Below are 12,248 nucleotides of genomic sequence, written 5' to 3' on the forward strand. Positions count from 1 at the left end.
CTGGTGGGGTGTTTGCCCTCCTGGTTCAACCAACTATCTCCCTCTTCCCTCTGGTGAGGAGCACGTGCAGGGTAGCCCCCCTGTGCCAGTGCCAGTCCCCAAAAAGGGGTGCAGGAAGGGTTCACCACAGCAAGGACTCAGCCCCATGGCACAGAAGCAAACTGGGGATCTGCTTCATATGCAAAGGCTCCCTGTCCACCGTGGGAGACTGAGGGAGGCAAGCAGGAGCGCCCCTTCCATCCAAAAACCCAGACAGTGTCTGGGTAAGGATGGGAGAGACCACGGCGAGATGTAGGACCTCTTGCTGGCACACAGACCTTGGTTTTGTGTTATTAGGCATAGGTTCTTGTGGAAAAAGAAGTGAGGAAAATGTGTCTCTTTATCTTCACCTTGGGTTCTGGTTCATTTAATGTTGCAAATAGTGCTGTGGGACATATCAGGGCTCTGTTTTTCAGTCCATGCTGGAGTTACCGGGAGGATTCGTAAGAGCAAAGGAGGGGTGGAGCAAGGAAGCAGGGCTGGAGCCAGCCTCACCACCTTGGTAGAGGGCCACCGTAGGCCAGGGAACATCGCAGTGGCTGTGGCAACGGCAGCGCCCCCGGGAAGAGCGGGTCTCTGCCGGTGGAGTCAAGAGGACGTCGGATCTCCCGTGGTTATATGGGTGTTTTTTCTGCATAAACTTGCTAATTGAGTTGTAAAATAAAACTCCAGCCTTTCCTCTCCAATTTCTGCTGCTGCAGCAGCGTGCTAATTTGGTTTTGGAAGGGGGCTGGTAGGAGGTGGCCCTTTGCCAGGGTGAAATCATGCGCGGCAGAGAGAGGGGGGAGTGGGGAAGGGCTGGGGCAGGAGCTAGGGCTGCACCGTGTGGGACCAGGGCACTTTGGGGACCTCCTGCATCTGGGATGGGTTGGTGCAAATTCAAGACCAAAAGGGTTTAGAAGAAGCTGTGATGGAGATCAGATGGGAAGATCAATGCTCATGCACCTGGATGGCAGAGAGGATGGGCTGGGGGATGCACAGCGGGGCAGGATTTGCTCCTTGGGCTCTGTGTGCCCACGTGCGTGTCACTTGGCGCTGTGTGGGTGTCTGCTGCCTGTGTTTGTGCCTTCAGAAGGAATCTGGTGGTGGGAAACCAGCAGTACGTGGTGGGGCTGGCGCTGAGCAGAGGTGCTGGTCTGGGGCTGAAAAAGCCTCAGGGGAAAGAAAAAAGTCAGAGAAAAGTCCATTGAGTTAAGAGAATTTTATTTTATTTTATTTTATTTTAAACAATAGATGGGGAAAATGTGGTGATGGTTCCAATCCCCTTGATTTTGGAGGGGCTGGAGGTTCCTCACAAATGACAGACATTATTTTTGCCCCTTTCACCATTGCCCATGAAATGGTCTGGATGAGAGGAATCCAGGCAGAAGGCTCCAGAAGCCATTGGAAGAAACCCTGACAGACTTGCCTGGTGTTTTCTAAAGCTTGGCAGTCTTTCCTCTCACATCTTTCCATCCTTCTCCTGACCATTTCACTCAACCCTGACGCTTTCCCTGAACACACCCGGGGAGTGGGAGTCCCCACCTGGGGCATGGTCCGTGGCTATGGGGCCACTGGTGGAGGTGGGGAAGGGTTAGGGTTAGGAATGGGAGGTGTGGGACAGGACAGAGCTTTTCCACCTTCATGTTTTTGGGATGGGATTTAACAAGGGGAGAAAAGCAGGAGAAAAACAGGCAGTGAAGGCTTCAGCCTGCCCTTCCTCTGCCTTCTGCCCCAGCCAGGTGAGGGCTCCTGGCGGTCACAAATTGCCAGACGAGTGGTGATGATTGTGCAAATTGGATGCAGTGTGCAATAAAGTGTGCAAAAGCCGTGCAAAAGTCATGCAAACACCATTCAAGCCAGGCAAATGCCGTGCAAGCGTTGTGCAAGCCGTGTTGGGCGTGCAAACGGCGAGCAAAGACTGTGCAGGTGTGCAGGGCATGCAAACCAGGACGTTGTCCCGGGAGCTGCAGCAGCTGCTCCCCGCTACGTGCATGGACGGAGCAAATCCGCTGGTTGGCATTAGAAACCCGCTGGTGATCCTGCGACCAAAGCACCTGTAAAACCCCTGCCGAAAGAAATGCGAGAGGCCAGAGTGACAACGCTCGTGAGAAGCGATTGTTTGGGGGGGGGGGAGAGGAAAAACGCCGTGTTTGTGTTGGCGAAACACCTGCATTCCTTCCAATAAATCATCACAGCGCTTGTTTTTGTATTTGCGGAGAAATCGCAACAGACATAACCAGGGACTTAAGAGACTTGAAATAACATCCTAGTAAATACCCCACATTGTTATTTTAATCGAGACCCAAGGAAACATCTGAATTTTACCAAGGAAACCCTCCGTGTGAGGGAAAACATCAGCCCGCAGCCTGGCCCGGCTTTGTTTTGCTGCGGGCTCCGTGTCCTGGGGCGGGCAGAGGGTCCCCGGAGCCACCGGTGCCCGGGTCCCTGGCTGGGGTCTGAGTCCTCAGCGGTGTGGGGTGAAACCCCCAGCCCCGAAGTGCTGGGGGATTGGGGTTAGGGGTTGGGGTTTGGGGTTGGAGTTGGGGTTGGTAGGGGTAGGGGTTAGGGTTAGGGTTAGGGTCAGGGTTAGGTTTGGGGTTGGGGTTGGGATTGGAATTGGGATTGGGGTTGGGATTGGGGTTAGGGTTGAGGGGTTCCCCTGCCCAAATGATGGAGGAGAAGGTGGGGGTGCCCCCTCCAGCCTGGCACCGAGGGCTGCCCTCCGAAGCAAGTGCTGCAGGTGTCCCCTCCCCACAACAAGGTGCCCCCACCCCAAAACCACTCTCACCCTGCACCATGTGGGTCCCACCTCCGTTCCGTTCCCCCCTCCACCAACACGCTTAGGGTCTCCCCGCGACATACAAACCCCATTTTCTCACCCATCCCAAACCAGGCTTCACCTTTATCTCCCCATAACCCCTCCGAGCACTTAGCGACACCCCCTACCCCATTTAGTGACCGGGGGGGGGGGGGAGGGGGGGCTAACCTGCAGACAAAGACAGACCGGGGAGGGGGGGGGGAAGAAAAGAGAGAAAAAAAAAGAAAAAAAGGGAAAAAAAAAAAAAGGAGGATTTGGAGAAGGGAGTGGGACAGGAGGATTTGGGGCGGGGGCGGCGCCCGGGCGGGGCCGCGCTGCCGGCAGGGGGCGCCGCGGGCGGGAGGCGACGGCGGCGGCGGCGACGGCGGCGGCGAAGGCGGCGGCGGCGGCGGCGGCGGCGGCGCCGGGGCGAAGGACGATGCTCAAAAGGCGGCGGGGAGCGGCGGCGGCAGCAGCACCGCGCCGAGCGCCCCGGCCGCCGCCATGCGCCTCCCCGCCGCCGCCCTCTGCCTCTGCCTCCTCGGAGCCTGCCGCCTCCGCCGGGGGCTGGAGGCAGCCGCCGTGCTCGGCCAGCCGGCGGCGTCCCCCCCGCGACCCTCGGCGGCCGCGCCTTCCTCCTCCTCCTCCTCCTCCTCCTCTTCCTCCTCCTCCGTCTCCTCCTCCTCCTCCTCCTCCTCCTCCTCCTCCTCTTCTTCTTCTTCTTCTTCTCCTCCGCCGCGCAACGGCACCGTGGTGCCCCACCACTACATGGTGGCTCTCTACCAGCGCCTGGCCGCCCGCCGGGGCGCCGGCCGCCCCCCCGCCACGGTGACGGGCTTCGCGGAGCGGGGGCGCAGCGGTGAGAGCCGGGGGGTGGCCGTGGGGAGCCGGGGGTGTGCGCGGCGGGATGGGGTTTGGAGGGGGGGAAAGGGGGGAAGGGGGATGTGCCGCGGGATGGGGAGCGGTGGGGAGCGGGGTGGGGGCTGCGCAATGGGATGGGGGTCGCTGGGGTCCGGGCTGGGATCTCCGCAGTGGGATGAGGCTCGCTGGGGACAGGGATGGGGTCTGCGCAACGGGATAGGGCTCGTTGGGGACCGGGATGGGATCTCCGCAGTGGGATGAGGCTCGCTGGGAACCGGGATGAGGTCTCCGCAATGGAATAGGGCTCCTTGAGGACCAGGATGGGGTCTGCACAATGGGATGAAGCTCGTTGGGGACCGGGATGGGAGCTGCTCGATGGGATAGGGCTCTTTTGGGACCGGGCTGGGATCTCCGCAGTGGAATGAGGGTCGTTGGGGAGCGGGATGGGAGCTGCGCAATGGAATAGGGCTCGTTGGGGAACGGGATGGGGTCTCCGCAGCAGGATGAGGCTCCTTGGGGAGTGGGATGCGGTCACCGCAGTGGGATGGAGATCTTTTGGGAGCGGGATCCCCCGTTTCGGGTACGGGGCCGTGCGGTGGGATGGGGTTTGTCGGGGAGCGGGGTCCCCCCCGACGGGGCGCGCACGGGGCTGTGCGCTGTGCGGGATGCCCCTTCCGCCGTGTTTTAATGGGGAACGGGGCCGTGCGCGGGGATCGGGCTCCGAAAAAGGCTGGGGGGGATGCAGGGGGTGGCGAACGGGGTCGTGGACGGGGTTGGGGCTGGGGGAGAGCGGGGACCGGCCCGGAGCGAGTAGGGATGCTCAGGCAGCGAGGGTGGCGCCGGGGATGCCGCTGGGGCTGCGGTGCGGGGATTTTGGGGACGGGGACGGAGTGCGGCCGCTCGGGGGGCTCTGCCTCGCGGTGCCTTTCCCCTTCTACCCCCTTTTCTCCCCCTTCACACCCCCGGATCTAACGCTAAGCATCGAAGAGACGCTTAACGACGTATTTTTTTATGTGCCCGCGTACCCATCGCATCCTCCCGACGAAGTTTTCGTGGGAGAAAAACCCCAAACATTAAATCAGAGCCCCCAGATCGAAATGCAATGAAAATCCAAAGGGGAAAGCAGCCCCCCTTCACCCCCCTACTCCCCCCCCCAAATCCAGTGAGCAGCCAGGGACCGAGGGGACACTGGGGGAAGATGCTCCGGGGGGAGGGAGGGCAGTGCCCTGCGAGCTGCAGCACAAAACGAAACCAGATGCAGTCTTGAAAGGGATCTCCTTATCTGGCCTCGCAGGAATTTTAGATGTGCTTTAAAAGAAAATAATAATAATAAATGACGGGGAGAAAACTATTTCCCACACGGTGCAGGCTGTGGAGTGGAGGCATCAGGCTTTGAGGGTAGAGGTTGGGGTAACCATGGGGCTGGGGCTCAGCAGCAGCGTTCGCTGCACGCCCTGGTCAGGTTAGAGAGGAGAAAACAAAACACCAAGCCTCCCAGAACTCATTCATCTTCCCCTCTGCCACCGTTTCTTCTTCTTCTTCTTCTTCTTTTTTTTTTTTTTTTTTTAATTCACACCTAGTGTATTTAATCAGTACCAGATACTGCACGAGGCTGTGTTTGGGCTTTGGACCCACCAAAATTAGTGACAAATGCAGGCGGGGCTCACTTTCAGCTCCTGTGTCAGACACTCCGAAGCAGCATCCCCAACGGGTGCACCCTACCTTGCCTGCGAGGGAAAAGGAGATTTTTTTGCAGCATTTTCCTTGGCATGGCTGGAGGGGGGACAAAGGGCAGGAGCACTCAGTGACAACCTGGACACTGGGGACTGTGCTGTGCATGGAGGGGGCTTTCCATGCCAAAACGGGTGCAGGGCGGTGATGCACCTCGCAGCTGGGGGCACTGAAACACTCAGGAGGAGGCAGAGGACACCTCGGGACACAGGGAGCCGCTTCCATTTCTCCCTCCCTCCTTCCCTCCCTCCCTCCCCACCTTCTCCTCCCCGTTTTGTTGCCACCACCTCCAGCCCGGGTGGCCCTGCTAGGACACACTGCCGTGTCCCTCCCCGCTGGGATGCTCAGCGTGCCTTCTCCCCTGTTTGCTCCTTGTGCCTCTGCAGCAAGAGCTTGGCTTCAGCTGGCTGGGTTTTTATATTTCTTCTTCTTTTCTTTTTTTTTTTTTTTTGGTTTGTTTGTTTTATCTCTTCCAGATGCCTCCCTGTCGACCCCTGAGCAGCGGTACCTCTTTGACATCTCCAGCCTGCCTGAGGCAGAAGAGGTGACGGGCGCGGAGCTGCGGGTCCTGCGCGCCCTCCCCGAAAACCGCAGCTTGGCCCTGTCCCCCGAAGGCACCTTCCACCACCTCCTCCTCTCCACCTGCCCCAGCCGCGACGGTGAGGAGCCCCGGCTGCTGGACTCCAGGGCTGCAGACGTTTTGGACGCGGGCTCCTCCAGATGGGAGGTGTTTGACGTCTGGGAAGCGCTGCGGGGCCGCAGGGAGAGGTCTCCGTCGGGCAAGCTGCTGTGCTTCCTGCTGAGGATCGTGTCGGATCAGTCAGGGAGGCTCCTGCCCCCCCGGCAGCTGGGCTTCAGCAAGCCCCGGCCGCAGCCCCACGAGCGAGCCCTGCTCGTGGCCTTCTCCCGCACCCAGAGGAAGGAGAACCTCTTCAAGGAGATCCGGGATAAGATCAAGGCTCTGGGCAGCCCCCTGTTCCTGGAGCCCCCTGATCCGGGCCAGGAGGCGTACCCCAAGCGGAGGAAGAGGAGGACCACCGCCGTCGCCGGCCGCGCTGGGGGCAGAGGCCACGGGAAGAAGGCCAAGACCCGCTGCAGCAGGAAGCCCCTGCACGTGAACTTCAAGGAGCTGGGCTGGGACGACTGGATCATCGCCCCCCTGGATTACGAGGCGTACCACTGCGAGGGGGTGTGCGACTTCCCCCTGCGCTCCCACCTGGAGCCCACCAACCACGCCATCATCCAGACCCTGATGAACTCCATGGACCCGGAGTCCACCCCCCCGAGCTGCTGCGTGCCCTCCAAGCTCAGCCCCATCAGCATCCTCTACATAGACTCCGGGAACAACGTGGTTTACAAGCAGTACGAGGACATGGTCGTGGAGACGTGCGGCTGCAGGTAGCAATTTCTGCAGCTCTCCCCCTCCCCGCCCCGCCTGGCAGCCCCATTTTAAATATATAAATAGAAATATATATATATATATATATATATATAAAATATATATATATATACATACACGTCCTGGTGTGTGCCTTCCCAAAAGCCAAGCTAAGAGCCCCCTGCCCTCCCTGGGGCTGCCCTGGCCATGAGCCTGGGAGGAATGGGGAGACCCTCCCTGCAGACAGCTTCTTTCTCAAAGTTTTGGGGTTTTCTGCCAAATTGCCTCGGTGGAGGAAGGTGGGAGGGATGGAGCATCGGGTCAGCATCGCCCTCCGGCTGTGGCAGTGGGGTGCAGGGGCGGTGGGAGCTCTCTTTTTGGAGTGTAAAAGGGCACATCTTCGGTGTATCTGGGGAGAAGCAAAGCCCCAGGTTCCCCAGGGAAGAGTCATTTAGCTTGGGTTCTTATTTTTCCAAATAATCTGGCTATAAAAAGGCCAGGCTCCACCCCACCTTCTGCTGGCACCAGTTTTACAGCGAGCTCCATCCCTCCCTGCCTCTTCCCACTCCCCTAAGGGAGCCTGGATCCGCCAAAAAAGAGACTTTTAACTCGCAAACAGCTGAGCTGGGTAGAGCAGGGTGCTCTGGGCTGTGCTAAGAGGGCTGCAACATTTTAGGAGCTCTGGAGCTGAGCGTAAATCATGCCTTCAAACCAGAGAACCTGTCATCGGCAAGGAGCTGTGGGAAGCCATGAGGGCTCTGCTCTGCCTTGGTGGCGTTTGGTACCGAGCTTCAGCATCGTGGCTGGGTTGGCGTAGGTCAGGGATGGGTTTGCACAGGTTTTGCTTTGGATGATTTGTATTTTTGCCGGTGGTCAAGCTCTTGCCTTATAAATATCGGTGATCGCTAGCTACAGGAGTTTGCTTTGGGGGAGAAAAATCCCTGCTGATTTTTTTTTTTTTTTTTTTTTTCCTGTCGAGCTCCTCATCCTCCATCTCAGGAGCGTCTCAAGGAGCATGGCCGTGCCAGCAGCTTTTCTTGCTGTTGTGTTTCTGTTTTGTTTTTTCCCCCTATGGTGACCCTCTGTGGCAAGGAAAGGTTGGGGAGGGTTGGCGGGTCTCATCCTAGGCTCAGTGTTGGTGGCCAGCAGAAATCACAGCAGGAGGAAGCTGGCACCACGGCGTGCACAGTCATCAAGCTTCCATTGTACCACGTTTTTCAATCCCTGTTGGTTTTCTCACTGTTGAAACTTTTTTTTTTTTTTAATTATTTTTCTTGTTTTTGTTTCTTTTACTCCCTCGCCTTTCCTCCAGATATTTGCGGTGGAGGTTTGTGGGCAGTTCAAAAACAGGCAAGATATATATATACATATATACACATACACACATGTATACACACAGCTCCTGGCAGCCCAGCGGGCTGGTGGCTGCTGTGAGCCTCAGCCCCCTGCCTGCAGGACGGGGAGCCGTGTCCGAGGGCACAGCAGCACCCTGAGGAGAAAAGCTGTGGTTTGGTCACTGCAGGTTCACAGCCTGCATCACTGAAATAAACAGGGAGGTTTTGGGGAGAGTGCAGAGGCCACTACTGATGGTGATGCTGTCTGTAGTTTTGTCCGTGCAGGAATCAATCAGCTCTATCTAAATTAGGCACGTCGTTTTTTTGGAAGAGACCTCTGCATTGGGATAGGTAAGGCCAGGTCCTGCTGGGGGCTTACTTCCAAGGGGGAAAGCCATCAAAACCATCCAGTAAAACTGTATTTCTGATCAGTCGCCTCCTGCCTGAGCTGATTTTTGAGCACATGTAAGCATTATAAATAAGAGATGAGAGGCTGAGCATGGACAGAGGTGAATTCAGTAGGCTCAGAGTGATTTGAATGGGTAATTATAGGTTCACGATCTGCAGTATTTATACAACCTTTCCAGGAAAAAAAAAAAAAAGACAACAACCAATTCCATGCAGAATATATTCTCCTGGAGGATTTGTCTGACCTTCAGCACCATTTTTATCTGCAGGATGTAATTACAGTGAAGCTAGAAATATCAGGCATTTATAAAGAACTGTGTACCCGCATTCATTGGGCTCCACCACTTGCATGGGGTGGTGATGGCTTAGGAGCAGGGAAAGTTGCAGAGTGACCCAAAAATGATTTGAAAGCACTGAGCTGGGATTTGGGGAAGTGTGCGTGGTCGGACCAAGCTTGGTGCATGTGCCTTGCCTTAGGCTCGTTGAGGTCTATAAAACCAGAGCCTCTGCTTAAGCCTGGTGAGGTCTCAAAGCAGAGACAGGCAGAAGCTAGATGTTTTGTGCCCAGTTTAACTGCCTGAGTGCCCATGGTGACTTCTGGCCTAAAAAGGTTTCCCAGGAAATGCTAATTTAGCCATTTTCCTTTTCTATTTTTTTTTTAAAGGAATAATTTCTTTTTAATTCTCTTAAAATAACACCCCCACGCTTTTTGCATCCTGCTCAAACCAGGTGTAGAAGGGAGATGAATATCCTCTGGCACAGCAATGGATGTTCGTAGCTTTGCCCTGGCATTGCTGCACCAATGCCAGCGGCCGTGCTTCTGGTCAGCACTGGCAGATGGAACAACAAGGTCCTCCTTGGCTGTTTGCTGATGCTTGGTGTACCCAAGAGGAAAAGACTGGCAATGTACCACTTTAGATAAAGAGCAGACCTGAGCCTGCCTTCTGCTCAAACCTGAGTGCCAGCCAGCTCTGTGTGCATTTGCACCATCTGGATTTTAACTCACATCTTGACTGCACAGCTCTCACTGCTGGGGAAAGCTGGGAAGGTCTGCGGTGATTTATTGGTCACACTCCCTTTGCAAAGCAAGCAGCCACTTCTCCTGTTGGCAGTTTTAGGCCCCTATCCCACAAACCTTGAAGTGTTTTTTTAGTGGTGGTCACCTTGCTGGCTCCCGTGTAACCGCAGCACGTGGGGTGAGCATTTTTCTACCCCTCCTGTCTTCAAACTGATCTCTGGTAAGAGTGAGGTGGTGCACCAGGCTGGTGCATCTAACACACTGGGTTTTGTCGTAAGCTGTTTTTTGTTTTCCACAACAAAACCATCTGTCCTCACTCTTTTAAGGCTCTTTATTCATAACACAGTTCATTGCTGTGTACGTAGAAATGCAAAGCTCTCTCTGAAACTCAGTTACGCTGTATCAGCAAGTGTCCTGGACCTTTAAAAAAAAAACACAAACAAACAGAAACCAAACAGAATTTGGAACTCTTGCTGGTAGAAAACACTAACCAAGGACCCCGCCCTACATCTAGAAGGATATTTTACAGCCTTGCACCTCAGGACACACATAGGTCCTGCTTTCCCTTCTACTGATACTGGTATCAGAGCAGTCCTCCTGAACTGGCTGTACTGGAGAGGAGCCCGGTTTACACCATGGGGGGAAAGCACAAGAGGCTGATGCACCCATGTTTAACTTTAGGATGAGTGGAATAGAGCGGGAAGCATTAGGCAGCAAAGCATTTTCAAGTACGTTACTATTAAACGTCCTAAACCAAAGCTTGATCTATTCCCAGAAATGGCCCCAGACGAAACCTGGCCAGGTTTCAGCAGGTTTTGCTCTTCTTTTTTTTTTTTTTCTTTTTTTTTTTTTTTTTCCTTTCATCTCCACTCCAGCATTCAGTCTGACATTTTGTGAGCTCGTTTTTCAGTTTTGATACTTGTGTTTGTATTTTGGGTTTTCAGGATGGGGAGCACAGGGTTGTGGAGTGAAGTGAGGAACGCAAGGCTGAGGGAGCTGCAGGCACCATCTGTGTCCATGAGCATGGGCCTGCAGGGCTACAGGCCTGGTGGGGTCAAAGGTGGTGGGAGGAGAGGACTTGCTCACGCTGAATCAGACATTCAAGTGCTTTTCCCAGTGGAAACTTTCCACTTAGCTGTGTTATGAACCTTCACTGGTGTCGCCCAGGTCTCCACTAGTGAAGGAATAACAGGAACAATACACTGGGCAAGGCCTGGCCTCACTGAGTGCTGTGGTGCTGACTTTGGTCTCGGTCGTGGGAGAGATGGCAACGTTCTCCATGGTGTTCCTCCATGAAGAAGTTTTTCTGCTTCCTCATCCCTACCTTGAAGGACAGAGAGGAGAGGAACAGGGGGAAAAAAGGCTGAGCTCAGGGCTGCCTCGCTCCCTGCTGGTCCTTAGGCTGAGGGCTTGCGCCTGTAGCGCTGGTAGCAGTGGGGCATTAAAGGACTTCCACAGGGCAGGACAAGGAATGGTTGCTCATGGAGACACCAGGCTGTAGTCACTGAAGAGGTGCTGAAGCGATGTGGTCACTTTGGCTCTGGTCACCTGAGACTGGGGTACTTTCCTTGGGCAGGGAGGGGGTGACCACGCTGGTTATATTCACCCCACATGAGCAGGTTAATCTGTGGGATGTAAGTCATGCCCCAAAAGAAAGGTCTAAGTTTCCGAAGTGCCGTGCCTCTGAAAATCAAGCCCTTAAACCTTAGCTGTGGTTCGGGGCTTTGATCCAGCCTTGCCCCCTGAAGTCACTGGCCCCGTGTCACGCTCCTGCTCCTCGCTGGCAAAGTGAAGGCGCTGCTCCCAAGAACTGAAGGCACTTCTGTGCAGGGAGGACCTGCTCTGTTCTCGGTGCTCCCCAGCTTAGATGCAGCCCGGGGCAATGTCAGTCATGCTTGTATATCCAGTTTGCCAAATTACCACATAGCCTATCAGTGCCTGTTCTTTTTCTGAAGTCAAATCAAGACTATCTGGAGCTCTTTTGACAAAATGAGCCTCTCTGCTGGTCAGTCATGGTTTTATTTATGTCTTCTTTCCTTCGAATAGAAAGGAAAATATCAATAAATGAAAAAGGACTCAAGTTTCCAATAGCCGTATCTCTAGTAGTTAATTTTTTGAAGCAATACTTGTATCCCTGTGTGTGCCTCTAAACTATCCATGTATTTGTTCAGCTTTTCCAGGTTTGAGTGTGTGAAATATCTCTAAAGAAGATAGTTCTGTAAGTGATGGTGTAAATGCATTGTTTTTATGTATTCTAAAATTTAAATAGATTGTACATATTGGATTGTAAATGAACTGTAAACAGCAATCTATATTTTCTTGAATATATTATATAGCAGTATATATTTGTTAAATAAGTATTCTTGTATACTCTTCAATAACCTCTTTAATATTTTGTACAGATAAGTTTATTAAATATTTTATTGATAAATAGATCCTGCAAGAGTTTTCGTTTTGACAACTTGTGCCTGTGTATCAAAACCAAATGGTTCATTTCAGAGCATCTTTCATAAGTCATATCAACTTTCGGGGCTACCTGGGTTATAAAAGACAAATATGAAAAAGCCATTCATTTTACACTGCCTTCCTGGGCAAGCTCAGGTGTTTTTCAAAGGGAAAAAGTGGAAGAACAGTGAGTGTTTTCAATGGATTTGTCATCAAACGGTACGTCCCTTTTCTTTCCTGTGCTTCTGAATACAG

At 54.2% G+C, this 12,248-nt stretch overlaps 1 protein-coding gene across 1 annotated transcript; it reads left to right on the forward strand.

Moving 5' to 3' along the window:
- The first annotated feature begins 3,319 nt into the window (after positions 1 to 3,319).
- Positions 3,320 to 8,762, forward strand: GDF7 (growth differentiation factor 7). The gene is made up of 2 exons (XM_084514409.1): positions 3,320 to 3,677; positions 5,887 to 8,762. Exons 1-2 carry the CDS (start codon positions 3,323 to 3,325, stop codon positions 6,810 to 6,812), a joined length of 1,281 nt encoding a protein of 426 aa, XP_084370535.1. The 5' UTR covers positions 3,320 to 3,322; the 3' UTR covers positions 6,813 to 8,762.
- Positions 8,763 to 12,248: the final 3,486 nt, after the last annotated feature.

The sequence above is a fragment of the Aythya ferina genome (assembly GCF_964211825.1).
Source record: "Aythya ferina genome assembly, chromosome: 3".
Classification (NCBI taxonomy): Eukaryota; Metazoa; Chordata; class Aves; order Anseriformes; family Anatidae; genus Aythya; species Aythya ferina.

Bases quoted from the DNA above. Each gene is read 5' to 3' on its own strand.
- GDF7 (XM_084514409.1), top strand. From the start codon at position 3,323: ATGCGCCTCCCCGCCGCCGCCCTCTGCCTCTGCCTCCTCGGAGCCTGC. The intron at 3,678-5,886 runs GTGAGAGCCGGG...TATCTCTTCCAG, and splicing joins CGCGGAGCGGGGGCGCAGCG to ATGCCTCCCTGTCGACCCCT.